The 16388-nt window shown below is 50.2% G+C and overlaps 1 protein-coding gene across 5 annotated transcripts in view; it reads left to right on the top strand.

Moving 5' to 3' along the window:
* Window positions 1-15368, top strand: part of TSHZ1 (teashirt zinc finger homeobox 1) — a 79868-nt gene extending 64500 nt beyond the window's left edge. For 4 of the 5 annotated variants that reach the window (XM_002800976.4, XM_001091328.5, XM_077974779.1 and 1 more), the window contains one exon: window positions 10858-15368. In XM_002800976.4, the coding sequence (XP_002801022.3) occupies window positions 10953-14051 (3099 nt within the window). In that variant the 5' untranslated portion in view covers window positions 10858-10952 and the 3' untranslated portion in view covers window positions 14052-15368. Of the gene's footprint in view, window positions 1-8468; window positions 8677-10857 lie in introns of those variants that run through there. The other variant, XM_028838073.2, reaches the window with a different exon arrangement.
* Window positions 15369-16388: the final 1020 nt, after the last annotated feature.

Here is a 16388-nt window from a genome sequence, read left to right as displayed (position 1 = left end):
GTGTTGATGGGAATAAGCTACTGGCTTTTAAAATGGAGACATATTCTCTGATATAAGCCCTTTGTGGGTTTTGAAGACTGTGGAAGAGCCTTCACTTCTTGATCTTTCCCTTCCATCCTCTGAGACCCTTGGGAAAGCCTGTAGAAGTTCACGTTTAGGAGTAAACTTTGTGTTAAAGTGTTGCAAGAGTACAGTATGCAGTGCTGTGAAGGTAACTGCGTTATCAGGCAGCAGTAGTTAGTAGTTCTCGGTGATGGCTGGCAGCATGTAGCCAGAGAATGAGCTGGTACTTAATCTGAGTTATGTTTCTTTACACTCACTTCAGCCATTTGACGAGGTATGCCATGCACAAGTCTCTCCGGATTTCTAAATGTTTCTCATCAGGGCGAGCCCTACCCTGACTGCTGAAAGTCCTGTTTTAGTCTCAGGGGGTCAGATAGTACCAAGTTGGAAGCTGGTGTTTGCTCATATTGGGTTTGTAGACCCAGGGTCATCAGACTGCCTCAGGGTTCTCTTTCCCCAGACGTGGGGGTAAAAACTGAAATTGGCTGATGTTTTGAGTGCAGGTCTTTGGGTATGCACACCTCGGGGATGCCTAGCTTGGTTTCTGGAATAAGAGAGCATTTCCACCATGTGTGAACATGCACTCCAGTAGTCCGGAAACAGCCATGTGCTCTCTCAGGTGCATAGAAGTGTCACTTGCTTTTTGCTCTTCTCTCTTTATTTTAACTTCTTTTAATTTTTTAAGATTCTCATATAATGTCCTCTTTTTCTTCCTGACACCACTGAAAATCAGAGTTTTTCATCTTTTAAATTACAGTTTAAGCTCTGATTTGTGCTACTTGTTAAGTACATTGTTGACAAACTCTAGACAAAAGATTAACACCTAAAGTGCTTATTGGGAACAGCAAGAGGGTCTTTAATTAGTTTTCTTATTCCCCACTTAACTTGAAATTGAATTCAGGGGCAGTGAGAGAAAGAAGAAATTATGTTTGTTTTAAAACAGTTACCTGTGGATTCCTAATTAAAATCAGAATTGGGAAAAGCCTTTAGGTCATTTTATGTGCAGACTCTGAAATTCTTAAAAATTGTTTCTGTTTTTTTTTTTTTTTTTAACATTTACTGGTTTCTTATGTATATATAATAACCATAATAATAAATATATGTATTTAAATTATATTTCTATTTATTTTTCATTATACATGAATAAGTTATTTAGTGGTGATTTCTGAGATTTTGGTGCACCCATCTCTACTGGGTTTTAAGTAAATAAAGTAGTTCTCTTATACATCAAATGCTTAAGTAAACCAGTACATTAATGATTGGTATCAGGCAACTAAAATTTGCCGAAGTAATAGAAAATTTTTTGTTTCTATCATGTCAGAGCAAAAGTGGCCTTTCAGCTTTGCTTGGCAGGGTATCAGTCTTCCTGCAAGAAATCAGAACGATGTTAGTAAATTAGCGCATATATTGTATTTTTACCTTCTTTCCTGAGGAGGAAGGACTGAGCTCTGCCTGTGTCTGCTCTCTCTGCATTTTTTGTTTCCCAGTGTATTCTAACTTTCATCAAAACCACCTGCTCTCTCCATAATGAAGGTGGCATTACTTTATGAGTGATCAATTATAAATTTGGAAGACAGTGTGTTTCGTAAGATTCGACAGTGAATCGAAGCTGTACATTCATCACTTAGGTGTGGGGAGGCCCCTTTTGTGAATTGGCCCCTTGGAGTAAATGTATTTTGATATAATGGCCATCTGTTCTTGGATATCACATTTGCCAGTCTGAAAAATAGTTTGATTTAGACAAACATGTAATTTGGTAAGATTATATAGTTTTACCAGGTGGCGATACAATAGTGAAATTTGGTATTTACTGTAAGGCAGTCACCAAGCAGGGACTGAAGACCTGCGTTTGTGTTTGTCACTTTTGAACATCATTCCTCTTTCACAGTCAGCTCTCACTTACATGTGCTAATGAGGAAGAGAGAACTTGGGTAGACAGTTTCCTGACCTTATTGCTATCGTTTGTGTCCACCACCTCCTCCGTCAGGCCTCCAAAGAGCTCTTCACAAGGAACAGCATTTCTGCCTGGTGTCGGTTTCCCCACCTCTCCCTCCCTTCCTCTGTTCTTTGGCAGATGCTCTAATCATCAGCAAAGCCTCTGAAAGGCAGGCACAGGGAAAAGAAGAACAAGAAGGGCCCAGCCGATCCGTGGCCCGGATTTCACATCTGACTGTCAGAGCACCATCTACACAACAGTTAACACTGATGTTGGCTCAGCTTCAGTCTTAACTGAAGGGATGGGCTTGGGCTGGGATGGGCTTATCGTTATTTTGTTCTTATTGTTCCCATGTATTTGAGTGGCATGAAGTTAAGCAGGTTCCCACAGCCACAGGACGATGGCACATCTGCACGCAGGACATTTTCTGATTCATCCTGTGAGTCTATAGGGTGTGAGGAAGAGGAGGAGCAGGTGTCCTAGTTCCTTCGGGCTGTTGTAGCAGAGCACTGTGGACTGTGTGTCTGTGTGTGGACTGTGAGCAACAGACGTGTATTACTCACAGTTCTGGGCCTGGGAGGTGGGAGGTCAAGGCAGCAGCAGATCCGGGAGCTGGTGAGGGCCTGCCTCCTGTGTGTAGACAGTGTCCTCTCACTGTGTCCTCAGGTGGTAGAAGGGGCAAGGCAGCTCTCTGGAGCCTTTTTAAAAATAAGGGCACTCATGCTGTTCTTGAGGGCTCTTTCCTGGTGACCTCCTAAAGGCCCTACCTCCTTCTACCATTACCGTGGGGGGTTAGATTTCAACAGAGGAATTCGAGGGCGGGGGTAAACATTCAGACCACAGCAGCTGACAAGCACACAGTTGGGCCACCTACTGATGGTGATGATTCTGTCATTGCCATAAATACTTCCTGTAACCCCAAAAGACATTGTTCCAGTGGGGACAATGATTGTACCAGTGGGGAGACCGAGGTCCCAAGGAGCGAGTGAGTGTATCAGGTCACACTGTGTGTACGTGTCTGAGCCTGGGCTCCTACCATGCTCTCCAGACATCAAATCCATACCTTCCATCTCTCTTCTTCTGCCATGCTAATGGGGTGGGTGGCGGGATCTGTTCTACTAAGAAACCACAGCAATGGTCACGCTAGTGTGAGCCCCATAAAGGCGAACCACTGGGGTGTCAGTCCCACCCCAGTTCACTCTGTCTTTTCAGGCCCAGGCTCCTGGGGAGCACCCCTTTGGGTCACCCGTGCACACATCCAGGGTGGCTTAGTGGACCTTGCTGTGTGTGACAGGTATAGCCCCGGGGGTTGGGGGAGGGGCTGGCTTCCCAATGTGGTTTGGCACATTCCTCCCGGATACAGACTTAGCAAAATCCAAGCACTCCTTTGCCTAATACGGCAGCCAGGGTGTTGGGTTGCTCTTGTTTGCAGGCACCCTGGGTTCTGGGTTGGAATTTCTCCCTTCTCAGGCTTTGTCCTGTGACACCTAGCCACCGCCTTCTCCCCGGGTCCTAAACTCTTAAAATGAAACTCTGTTGATTTTCAGTCCTTCTGAGGGGTTCTGGCCCTGGGATGTGGTGCTCTCTGCCTGCTCCCTAGTTTTGGACGGGTACGGGACCTTGTTGGGGGCCTGTGGGGGCAGAAGAACTGGGAGGCTCAGCGCACTGTGTTGAACGGACTGGGTGTGGAGGGAGGCAGAGGCTGCTTGGAGCCTGGCCTGCTGCTGCCTGCTTGAGCCTTGGGAGGACCCTTGGCCGCTCAGCTGTGATGGGGGAGATCAGAAGCACGGGTCCTCCAGTGCTGGCTGCTGGAGTGGTTGTCCGGAGGTGGTGCTGTGGCTCCAGTTACTATTATGATTTTTATTATTATTGAGTCCTTGGAACTCAGCCAGTCCTCGAAGGGTCTTGCAATGATGGAGGAAGAGGGTAAGGTGAGGCTGGCAGTCCAGTCACAGATTTAATATGGAGTCTTTCATGGGGCATCCTCCTGCCCACCTCCATCTGTGGGACCGTGGAGTCCCTTGCACCCACTAATGTCTGTGGCTGTCCCAAAGGCTATTCCCTTCCGTGGTCACAAGAGCTTCAGACAAGAGGCCACCCTGACCAGCACTTCAGCCTCAAGGCCCCTGGACTGGGGCGGTGGGAGAATCGTGGGGATGTGCTTTATCCAACGGGGTCAGGAGAGCTGCTTGGTGTCTGGAGGGCGGGTTCGGGCCAGTAAGAATTGGTGCCCAGTGATGTGGGGGTGGAGGGTAGGTCGTCCTCCCAGCTGTCTTGAAGGTTTGTGCTTCCTCGCATCTCTTGTAAGTTAGAGGGGAGAAGGTGAGCTAGTTAAAAAAATAGGTAGGATGAGCAAAAAGAACATAGTAGAATAGTAAAATAGCTGAAAGAAGATCATCAGGATTAAATAAACTGGAAGAGTATATGATGAAAGTATAAATGCCAGAAGGTTCAGAGGGCAAGGACAGCAGTGAGCAAACCCCATCAGCTAAGGCCTAGCATGGTGACAGCTGTGTGTGGTGAGCCGCTGTGGGAAAGGCTCTGGGCCGCCGGCCCTCCTGTTTGTCAGACTCTGCAGCCCCTCCCATGGGAAGGCTGGATGGAGAACGCCCTGCAGTGGCTGTGGCACTGAGGAGCTGGAGCAGGAGGAAGGTGGGAGGCAGCCACTGTGGTCAGGGACCTGGGGGAACTGGGGCAGAGCAGCCCAGGACAGCCTCTCTGGCAGTGTGGAGCAGGAGCCCACTCATGTTCTCAGCCCAGACACCATCTGCATCCCCGATCATCCCAAACCCCCTTTCATTTTTAACATTAAAACACAGTAACAATTAATAAAGCCTTTCCCAGCATTCCTGCCCCAGTCTGGGCCATGCCATTCTCCGTGCTCCCTAATTCCCAGGATCTGACCGGTGGCTGTGGCTGCGGCTGGTAGACGTTCCGTGAAAGTTTGCTTCTAGCGAATTCATTCCAGCAATGGTGTTCAATGGCTAGTCCATGTTGGCTGAACTGAAAACAATGAAGATTTCGAAAATACGATATTTATCAGGAACCACTTCATTCAATGATAAATAACCCATGTATTTATTATCTAGATAGAAAACACTGTAACATTCTTGAAAAGGATTTTTTCTTTGTACTGTGTATATAATTTTATCTTCTGCTTTTTTCATTTAATGACTTTCTCCATGTTATTAAAACATACTTTCTCATGTTTGAAGGATACTGCATCCTGGGAATAAATACTAGTTCATGTAACCACTCCTTATTGTTGAAGATTTAGACTGTGGCAAGCAAGTTTTATGTGTATAAAAGGACATCTTGTATAAGGGACATCTTTGGGCATGAAGCTTTTTCTGCATTTCATATTAACTTCTTAGACTAACTTCAAAAAAATAAAATGATTGGGCTAAAGGATATCAATGTTTTAACATTTCTCTCCCTTTACTCTTTTTCTTTGAGATTCTCTAATAACACCGTGTCTGGCACATAATGGCCGTTCTAAATACTTAATACAGAATTACTTTTGATCATTCATTCATTCAAAAACATTTACTCCGTGTCTTCTCTGGCATTTAGATGTTAATGAGACAAAAGAAAATAACTTGGCAAAGGAGAAAGACGGGGCTGGGAGTCAGTGACTGGCTTTCAAATCATGTGTCCATCATTTGTTTCCTGTGTTACTTCGGGGAAGTCGGTCAACTTCTCTGAGACTCTGTTTTCTTTCCTGTGGAATAGGTGTCTCAGTGATACTTAGCTTAAAGGGTTGTGAGAATTAAATGAGGCAATGGGATGGAAATACTCAACTCAGAGGCACAGAAGCCTGTGCTGTGTTGGTTGAGTGGAAGAGTTCACAGCTTGATGAAGAGGACAGACAGGTAACAGCTCCAGATTCTTCCAGGAGTGGTGAATTTTGTGAAGGGGTTGAGAAGGTGGCATAAGGAGATGACCTTCGAGTCTCCCTGGAGGGATGAGGGAGGGCCCAGTAGCTCACACCAGGCAGAGAGTGGGGGAGGGCTGGCATCCAGACTGGGCACTCCCCTGTGGAAGAAGGGGTGCCTGGAACCCCCAGATAGAGCGGGCTGGGCATGGAGGGCTGGGCACAGGCGGGGCAGCAGTGAGGGTCCAGATGCCCTGCCTGGGACACACAGCTTCAACAAAGGCTTGAACTCAGGGTTGTTGGGAGCACAGCATCTGCTGGAAGGGAGAATGTCACAGACCAGGAGTGGAGGGACGTCAGTTGGGGGACATTGGAAGGCTCTGGCCACAGAGCCTGGTCATCAGTGCAGGGCCAGTTTGGATGCGGGGCCCGAGGACCAGGAGGCTTTGAGGATCATGCTGCTTTTCTGGCTCAGATACTCTCATTTAGGGTTATTCGGTAACATCTGAATCTGGAGTTTCAGAAGGAGGAGAAAGTGAGCTGTTGTTATGAGGAGGACAGTGCTGGAGCAGGCAGTGGGGTGTCATTGTTTGCACACAACATAGGTATGATGTGGAGTACCCGTCACCTTAGATCTGTGTTAGAACAGTGGGGTCCTTCCATGGGCCCGACGTGGGGCCAGGCCCTGAAAGCACCATGGGGGCAGCAGGACAGGCGTCCTCCCTGATGGGCCTGTGTCTGGCAGGTGTGCAGGGGTGCCCATGGCTGTGGTGGGCACAGGCACTGGGGTTGTGGAGAAGGTGAGATTGGCCAGAGAGAGGCTGCGGTAAGAATGGGCAAGAGCAGCAGGCCGACCTGGGGATGCGGCAGTTCAGAACAGGGAGGGGGAAGCGGGCACCAAGGGTCCAGAAACGGACAGGGCCACATGCTGCTCACAGGTGCAACCGGGTGGAGAGTGAGAAGCTGCCTCCAGATGGCATCTGGAAGGTGGGCATGCTAGGCACGGGCAGGGAGAGCCTGAACCTGTGGGGGCCCAGCCTTCACCCTGGTCCACACTGGAGTTCCCTCCCTTCCAAAAGTGTCCCTCCCCTACCTGGCCACAGGCTGCCTGATCACCCTGCTTTGCTTCTTCCCTGGGACATGAGTCCCTGTCCCTAGGGCAGGGACTTTATGGACCCCCTCCTTCCACGTCTGCACCCCCTGGAGCCCACACAGGGCCGTGGACATCTGCGCAAGAAAATGGCGTGCTGGGAAGATGACCTCTTAGGAGGGCCTTCTCGTTCTGTGGATCTGTGAGGTCCAGTCTGTTCTGACACAGATTGGCAATGAGATACATTGTAGCTCAGCCTGGGAACTTCCTGGGTGCAGAATGGACTGTCTTGGAGGACGGCCGAGTGGAGCCTGGTCTGGATGATGCTTGCACCTGCTGGGAGCGTGAGGGTGCAGGATGGTCCGGGAGGAGGCCATCACCATGCGGTCCTGAGATGCCGGGCCAGGTCCTGAGACGCAGCCGTGACTCCTGACCCTCATCCTTTGTGGGCGCCCACTCCGAGCAAGAGGACGAGGATTGGTCAGTGTTGAACACACCCTAGAGGTGTGAGAGCAGGTTTCCCATTTCTGTGTTTTCAGAGTTGAGACAGAAGCCTGCCGTGCACGGAATTGTGTCCTCTTCATTCGTATGTGGAAGCCCTGACTCCCATTGGGGCTGTATTTGGAGAAGGGGCCTTTAGGAAGTAATTAACGTTAAATGGGGTCACAGGGCCCTTGTCCAACAGAGGTGAGCTTAGAGGAAGTGGAAGAGCTCTCTCTTCCCACCTGCTGGAAGGAAGAGCCATTCAGGGGGAGAGCTGCCATCCTCAAGCCAGGGAGAGGCCTCACCAGAAAGCAAACCCTGCCAGACCTTAGCCTGGGACTTCCAGCCTCCAGGACTGGGAGAAAGGAAGTTCTGTTGGTCAAGCCAGCCAGTCTACCATATGTGGATATGGTAACCCAAGCCAACGTACACAAAGCCACTTATTAGCACACACAGGTTGGCTGCCTGCTGTGGGGTGGGCTGTGGGAGGGCTCGTTTAGTCTGTGCAGCAGCCTCCAGGCACCTGTGGCCAGGGGCAGAGGCACACACAGCAGTGGGCCAGCAGTGACGGGCTCCCCAAACTGAGCAGATCCAAGTCAAGCAAAACGTTTCCTTTGCATTAGTGGCCATGAAACTCCCTTTCACAAAGATGGGTTGATGAAAGCCGTGAGGCACTTTCCTGTAGTGGATCCTGATAGAAGAGCTTCCCGCACACAGTGAGAGGGGCCTGGGGCCAAGGCCAGCGCATGCTCAGGCTGCCAACATCATAAACCTGGGCCTTCTGCCTCTCCCGGGCGTTGCCCTGCCCAGCACACCCTGCAGCCTTCAGAGTCACCCTCCGAGTACGCAGAGGAGCTGCACCTTGTGGCCCAAGCCAACATGACCCAGGCCAGGCTGGTTCAAAGGTGACGAGTCTGACCAGTGGTTCTTAAAGTGGGGTTCCCAGGTCCCAGCAGTGAACCCTCAGAACTGGGCCATCCTAAACCTTTAATAATTAGGGGCGAATGACATTGTGCCTGAACTTAGCAATTATCTTTTAATTTTGAGTGTTATATTTTACAGGGGAGTCATAGAATCATCTAGAACATTCCCCAGATGTTGATGCCTATAGTTGAGGCCTGAGGTCTTACATGATTGGTTATTTTCCACAATCACAGCACAGTGTGAACAGAATCGTGATTCCTGGATTTGCTGCTGTTCCGCATACTGCCGTGAAACGCGTGAACACAGGTGCGCAGATTGTCTTATGCTCTCACTAGAGGTGGAGTTGAGGCTGTGTGCAGAAAGGGCAGTGCGTGCAAGCACTCGGGACGGCCTGAGCTAGAAGAGACTCTCCACATGACCGATTCAGTCGTCTCTCATTGTGCGTGTGTGTGCGTGTGCTTGTGTGTACGCGTGCGATTGTGCGTGTGCCTGTGAGTGGTGGCTGCTGCTGGAATCTGAAGCCCTGCATTTGCAGGTGTTGAGGCTCTCACACTGCTCCCCGCTGCCCCTGGCATCCTCCCTTTGGGCAGCCAAGATGTTTTCTGTCCCTCCCAGCAGTCCTCCCTGGAAATGTGTGTCCTCGTTGTCGTGTTCCCTTGGGCCCTGGCTCTGATGATGTGATCATGAATGATGATGTTTAATGAGACACCCCTTTTAGGTCAGATCAATGCATTTTACTAGGGACTTTCTGCAAAGTATCTGAACCCCGAATATCCCAAGTTGTTGATGGAACTCTAGTCCAGCTAGTTGTTCCCTCAGACGGGAAAAGTAAGTAAAAGTGCCTTGGTCAAAGAAGCGGAGGCGGTGTTCCTTGCAGTAGTCTCCCTTGGGAGTTGGGAAGGTGGGTTGTGCAGTAAAGGATCTGACATGTCCTGCAGTCACAAGTCCAGGTTGCGTCTCGGTTTCTGTGCCCTCCAGCCTCATCCATGGGAGAACTGCCGTATCCCGGAGGCCCCTCTGGGAAACGCTGCCTTCAGCCCATGAGGTCGCTCTGCTGTGCGGTCGTGGACCTGTAGTCGGCGGATGGAGCGTGGACCGTTGGGCTTTTGTAATTAAACAGCTTTTATTGTGATAAAATATTTATAACATATAAGTGACCATTTTAACCATTTTAAGTGCACAGTTTCATGGCGTTAAGAATGTTCATATTGTTGTGCAGCCATCACCACCCTCCATCTCCGGAACTTTCTCATCTTCCCAGACGGAAACTCTGTCCCCATCCCCTCCTTCTCCTGGCACCCACCACCATTCTGCTTTCTTTTTCTATGAATGTGACGGTTCTAGGGCCCTCACGTGAGGCGAGCCGTGCCGTACGTGTCCTCTCGTGACCGGCTCCCTTCACTGAGCACCGTGCCCTCGAGGTGCATCCATGCTGCGGTGCGTGTCAGAACTCCCTTTCCAAGCCTGAGTGATGTTCTGCCTTCTGAAGGAAGCAGAAGGCCCAGGTTTATGATGTTGGCAGCCTGAGCATGCGCTGGCCTTGGCCCCAGGCCCCTCCCACTGTGTGCGGGAGGCCCTTCTATCAGGATCCACTACAGGAAAGTGCCTCACGGCTTTCATCAACCCATCTTTGTGAAAGGGAGTTTCATGGCCACTAATACAAAGGAAACGTTTCGCTTGACTTGGATCTGCTCAGTTTGGGGAGCCCGTCACTGCTGGCCCACTGCTGTGTGTGCCTCTGCCCCCCGGCCACAGGTGCCTGGAGGCTGCTGCACAGACCAAACGCTACACCGCGTTCATCCCTCCAACCATCAGTGGACATTTTGGTGCCTTCCAGCTTTTGACTGCAGTCAATGAGGCTGCTCTGGGCCTTGGTGAACAACCATGGCTTTTGCCATCTGGCAGCCCCATGAGGGTGGCGCTTTACTCCGCCCAGGCAGGGGATGGGCGGTGCTGTGTTGGGTTCTTGCTTTTGCTGAAGACCAGAGTGTTTTCATTGCTTGCCGTTGAGGAGTGTTTTTATTTATGGGAACGATATCATACTGTCTGTGAATATCCTGCTCTGAAAATTGATAACCAGGTCATGCCCGATGGGTGTTTACAAGTGTTTGCCATGTGGAAGTCGTGAGGGGACTCCTGGGTCACTTAGGAGGGAACAGCTGATAGGAGGGGTACTTGGCGGGTGGTAGCTGGAGTCCCAAGTTCCTGCCCTTCCCACCAGGCTGCAAGGGTCAGACTGACATCTTTGGGACGAGCACAGGATACCATCCTCCAGTTCAGTCCCCTTTGCTAAAGACACACTCAGGAGGGGACAGCACCTTTTGGAACCTAACTCCTACAAAGGGGTAGATACGTAAACTTCGGGTAGCCTTGTGTCCTGGGAGCTAGGCTGACAAATATCTTTTTAAAGATCATCTAACTGCTGGGGAGGCTGCGTCCTTGAAGATGATTTACTTCTTCTAACTGGGTTTTACTTTTCTCTCCTAGCTTATGTTCCTGAGGAAGAATTGAAGGCAGCAGAAATAGATGAAGAGCACGTGGAGGATGACGGGCTGTCTTTGGACATTCAGGAAAGTGAGTACATGTGCAATGAAGAGACGGAGATCAAAGAGGCGCAGAGCTACCAGAACTCCCCAGTCAGCTCTGCGACTAACCAGGACGCCGGCTACGGGTCGCCCTTCAGTGAGAGCAGCGACCAGCTGGCCCATTTCAAAGGCTCTTCCTCTCGAGAAGAGAAGGAGGATCCGCAGTGTCCCGACAGCGTCTCCTACCCCCAGGACAGCCTGGCACAGATCAAAGCTGTGTATGCAAACTTGTTCTCTGAGTCCTGCTGGTCCAGCTTAGCTCTGGATTTAAAGAAGTCGGGTTCCACCACCAGCACCAACGATGCCAGCCAGAAGGAGAGCTCCGCCCCCACCCCCACGCCCCCTGTCTGCCCAGCCAGCACCGCCGGCCCCACGGCGAGCACGCCCAGCACCAGCTGCAGCTCCAGCACCAGCCACAGCAGTACCACCAGTACCAGCAGCAGCTCCGGGTACGACTGGCACCAGGCCGCACTGGCCAAGACGCTGCAGCAGACGTCCTCGTACGGGCTGCTCCCCGAGCCCAGCCTGTTCAGCACCGTGCAGCTCTACCGCCAGAACAACAAGCTCTACGGCTCCGTCTTCACTGGCGCCAGCAAGTTCCGGTGCAAAGACTGCAGCGCCGCGTACGACACGCTGGTGGAACTGACGGTGCACATGAATGAGACAGGCCACTACCGTGATGACAACAGGGACAAGGACTCCGAGAAGACCAAGCGGTGGTCCAAGCCCAGGAAGCGCTCCCTGATGGAGATGGAGGGGAAGGAGGACGCCCAGAAGGTGCTGAAGTGCATGTACTGTGGACACTCCTTTGAGTCCTTGCAGGACCTCAGCGTCCACATGATCAAAACCAAGCATTACCAGAAAGTGCCTCTGAAGGAGCCAGTGCCAGCCATCACCAAACTGGTCCCCTCCACCAAAAAGCGGGCGCTTCAGGACCTGGCGCCCCCCTGCTCCCCTGAGCCAGCAGGAATGGCCGCAGAGGTGGCCCTGAGTGAGTCAGCCAAGGATCAGAAAGCGGCGAACCCATACGTCACGCCCAATAACCGCTACGGCTACCAGAACGGTGCCAGCTACACCTGGCAGTTCGAGGCCCGCAAGGCGCAGATCCTCAAGTGCATGGAGTGCGGCAGCTCCCATGACACCCTGCAGCAGCTCACCGCCCACATGATGGTCACCGGGCACTTCCTGAAAGTGACCACCTCAGCCTCAAAGAAGGGCAAGCAGCTGGTGCTGGACCCCGTGGTGGAAGAGAAGATCCAGTCCATCCCCCTGCCGCCCACCACCCACACGCGGCTGCCGGCCTCCAGCATCAAAAAGCAGCCCGAGTCTCCCGCAGGGTCCACAGCTTCGGAAGACAAGAAAGAGCCGGAGAAGGAGAAGCCGCCCGTGGCTGGTGATGCGGAGAAGATCAAGGAGGAGAGTGAGGACAGCTCGGAGAAATTTGAGCCCAGCACCCTGTACCCCTACCTGCGCGAGGAGGACCTGGACGACAGCCCCAAGGGAGGGCTGGACATTCTCAAGTCCCTGGAGAATACCGTCTCCACGGCCATTAGCAAAGCCCAGAATGGCGCACCCTCGTGGGGTGGTTACCCCAGCATCCACGCGGCCTACCAGCTGCCGGGCACCGTGAAGCCACTCCCGGCGGCCGTGCAGAGTGTGCAGGTGCAGCCGTCCTATGCTGGCGGCGTGAAGTCGCTGTCTTCCACCGAGCACAACGCCCTCCTGCACTCGCCGGGGAGCCTCACGCCCCCACCGCACAAGAGCAATGTGTCTGCCATGGAGGAGCTGGTGGAGAAGGTCACGGGCAAGGTCAGCATCAAGAAGGAGGAGAGGCCCCCTGAGAAAGAGAAGAGCTCCCCGGCCAAAGCTGCGTCCCCCGTAGCAAAAGAGAATAAAGATTTCCCTAAAACGGAGGAAGTCAGCGGCAAACAGCAGAAGAAGGGCCCTGAGGCCGAGACTGGGAAGGCCAAAAAGGAGGGACCGCTGGACGTTCACACCCCAAACGGCACAGAGCCTCTCAAAGCAAAGGTCACCAACGGCTGTAACAACCTGGGGATCATCACCGACCACTCGCCAGAGCCTTCCTTCATCAACCCTCTGAGCGCTTTGCAGTCCATCATGAACACCCACCTGGGCAAGGTGTCCAAGCCCGTGGGCGCCTCGCTGGACCCGCTGGCCATGCTCTACAAGATCAGCAACAGCATGCTGGACAGGCCGGCGCGCCCCGCTGCCCCGGTGAAGCAGGCCGACGCCATCGACCGCTACTACTACGAAAACAGCGACCAGCCCATTGACTTAACCAAGTCCAAGAACAAGCCGCTGGGGTCCGGCATGGCCGATCCGGTGGCGTCACCTCTGCGGGAGAGCGCGCTCATGGACATCTCTGACATGGTAAAAAATCTCACAGGCCGCCTGACGCCCAAGTCCTCCACGCCCTCTACAGTGTCGGAGAAGTCTGATGCTGATGGCAGCAGCTTTGAGGAGGCACTGGATGAGCTGTCACCGGTCCACAAGAGGAAGGGCCGGCAGTCCAACTGGAACCCGCAGCACCTGCTCATCCTGCAGGCCCAGTTCGCCTCGAGCTTGCGGGAGACCACAGAGGGCAAGTACATCATGTCGGACCTGGGCCCACAGGAGAGGGTGCACATCTCGAAGTTTACCGGCCTCTCCATGACCACCATCAGCCACTGGCTGGCCAATGTGAAGTACCAGTTGAGGAGGACAGGGGGAACGAAATTCCTAAAGAACCTGGACACAGGGCATCCTGTTTTCTTTTGCAACGATTGTGCCTCTCAGTTCAGAACTGCATCTACATACATAAGTCATTTGGAGACGCACTTGGGCTTCAGCCTGAAGGATCTATCCAAGCTGCCACTCAATCAGATTCAAGAACAGCAGAATGTTTCGAAAGTCCTCGCCAGCAAAACTCTGGGCCCGCTGGGGGCCACCGAGGAAGACTTGGGCTCCACATTCCAATGTAAGCTCTGCAACCGGACTTTTGCGAGCAAGCACGCAGTCAAACTGCACCTTAGCAAGACTCATGGCAAGTCCCCCGAGGACCACCTGATCTATGTGACTGAGTTGGAGAAACAGTAGCGTCCAGGTATGCAAGAGACCGCGGAACATTGCACTAAACGTCGTCGAGCTGCACTAGGCCTGGCCTGAGCCTCTAAAATCAGTCTTTCCTTTGTTGCTGGCCCGCCTCTCTGGACCTTGGTTTTCTTACACATATTTTGTATATTTATATGCTCTCTGTCCGATCTGTGCATGTTATTTTTCTTTTTCCGTGAGTCAAAGTCTGACCTTTATTTTCAACATCTGTTCTTGATGTTAAGCTATCTTTTGTAGGAAATAGTGGGGCACACTACTCAGAGACATTATTTAGCAGTAAAGAAAGACACAAATAACAATGATAAAAAGACATCCTAAAATGACGAAGTTGCCATGACAATAAAGGTCATAGAACCTGGTAGTGTCAAATTTAACCCTTTGAGGACTGTAATTGCATTTCTGTGCCTTTCACTTGAAAAAAAAGAAAAAAAGAAAAAAAGGCTTAAAGGCATTTCATTCAGATCAAAAGCTGTGTCAGACACAAAACTTATTTAATAATTAAAAAATGAGCTTTTATATGCAGAACTGGTTTGTGAGGAAACATGCATGCAGCTGTGGGAAGATAGAAAGCTGTGTAGGACTCACGGGGTTTGGAAGCCACACCTCTACATGTCTAAAACAAAAAACAACAACAGATACCCACTCGCCACTATGCCCAAACCCTCTGGATGCGGAAAAATGCCACTTTCGGCAAAAAAAAAAAAAAAAAAAAAAAAGTATGCAAGCTATTATTTAAAAATGTATAAAAATGCTATTTCTTTTTTCCTGTAAAATATTGCGGTTTATAGTTATTTACAAATGTAAGCTTTGGTACAAGCTGACCTTTCTATAGCGTGCTGCACTGGTAAATGAAAAAAAAATGGGGCAAACGTTGGAGTCCTTTCCTTGTAAATTGCCAGCATCAGCTTAAAAACTCCTGTATGTTACATATCGTACCATTTTAATCTCTTCAACTTTCTTTGTACCTTCTGGCTGTATGCTTTCCCTTTTAACTTTTTATATTGTCATTTTATATTAAATTTCTGTGTATATAATGTAAAACCACAATTTTTGAATAAAATTTAGTTCCTGCAGCTTGATTTAAATAGAGGACTTTTACTGGCACCTGCATCTCTCCAGATGCATGTACTCAGAGGGACTGTCAGACAAAAATAAATACATAAAAACAAAGCAAGCAATGCACTATTAATTATACATTTTGATGTTCTATCATTAATATTGTACAGTACATTTTGGTTCACACAATTAAATCCACTGTTTTCTCAGATGTAAAATAAACCCACATGCAGTTCTTGATTTACACGGATTGTCATGTCGTCATTATTTTGCCTTTGAGATGTTATTTCAGCAACAAGAGGTATTGCTTATGCAATCAACCAACAAAAATTCTATTCAGAATCATCATTTCATGATTTGTGTGCTGACATGTTTCATTCAAATGATAAGTATTGTGCTTTAAAAAATGGTAATTAAAATTTTTAACTCCACTGGGTGCTAAGGATTGCCGAGTTTAGCCATTGAGTGATGGCTGTTTTGTACTTAGGTGGGCTGAGATGCGTCCTTCAGAGAATCCTTTGCAGAATTTAAAAATATGTGTAATTAACCTGTGTGTCTATCCAGAGATTTAATGGTGGGAGTAGAGGGGTAGGGCTTACTCCACCAGCAAAGACCCCGAGGACCCAGGAATTAGTTTTGTGTTGCTCCAAAGAGGAAAACCTGATTTCTGAGCTTTTAAAAACCTACAATTTTAAAAAGAAAACTGGCTGCTGTTGTATTCAGTGTTTGAAATGAGGCTTCCTTCTGCAGATTAGAGCACGGCGGGCTCTACTGAGCGTGCCAGGACGCTTGCCATGAAAACGCCCATCCTCCAGGGTGACCCCCATCCCCGAAAGCCCAAACTCACTGCCTAGTCTGTATCAAGGGAAGCATTGACATTGAGGCCCCCTGGCCTCTCCCCCCAGCCCCAGGAGCACTAAATGACACGACCAGGAAAATTTACTTTTCTGCCTTTTGCTTACATTTTCATAAAATTATATCCTGAGAAAGGTTAGAGCTTATACCTCTCTGTTCAGAAGCAGCTAAGCAATTGTGATATTTTAATTATTTCTCTCACATTGCCCCGTGACAGCAAGGATTGTTCTGTTTCCATTAATGATTTGAGGAGGAGGAGCAGGTCCAGGTGGGTCATACTTACACAGGCTTTTGTACTAACGCAGCAGAGCGCCAGGGAGGTTTGCTAAATTTTTCTGACTTTTTTCATTGGTAAATAGCTATGTCCTTTAGGAGCCTCAGCCATTTAGACATTTCAGTTCAATTACTGGG

This window comes from Macaca mulatta, chromosome 18, assembly GCF_049350105.2.
Source record: "Macaca mulatta isolate MMU2019108-1 chromosome 18, T2T-MMU8v2.0, whole genome shotgun sequence".
NCBI classification, from domain to species: domain Eukaryota; kingdom Metazoa; phylum Chordata; class Mammalia; order Primates; family Cercopithecidae; genus Macaca; species Macaca mulatta.
This window is presented reverse-complemented; position numbering and strand designations above follow the sequence as displayed.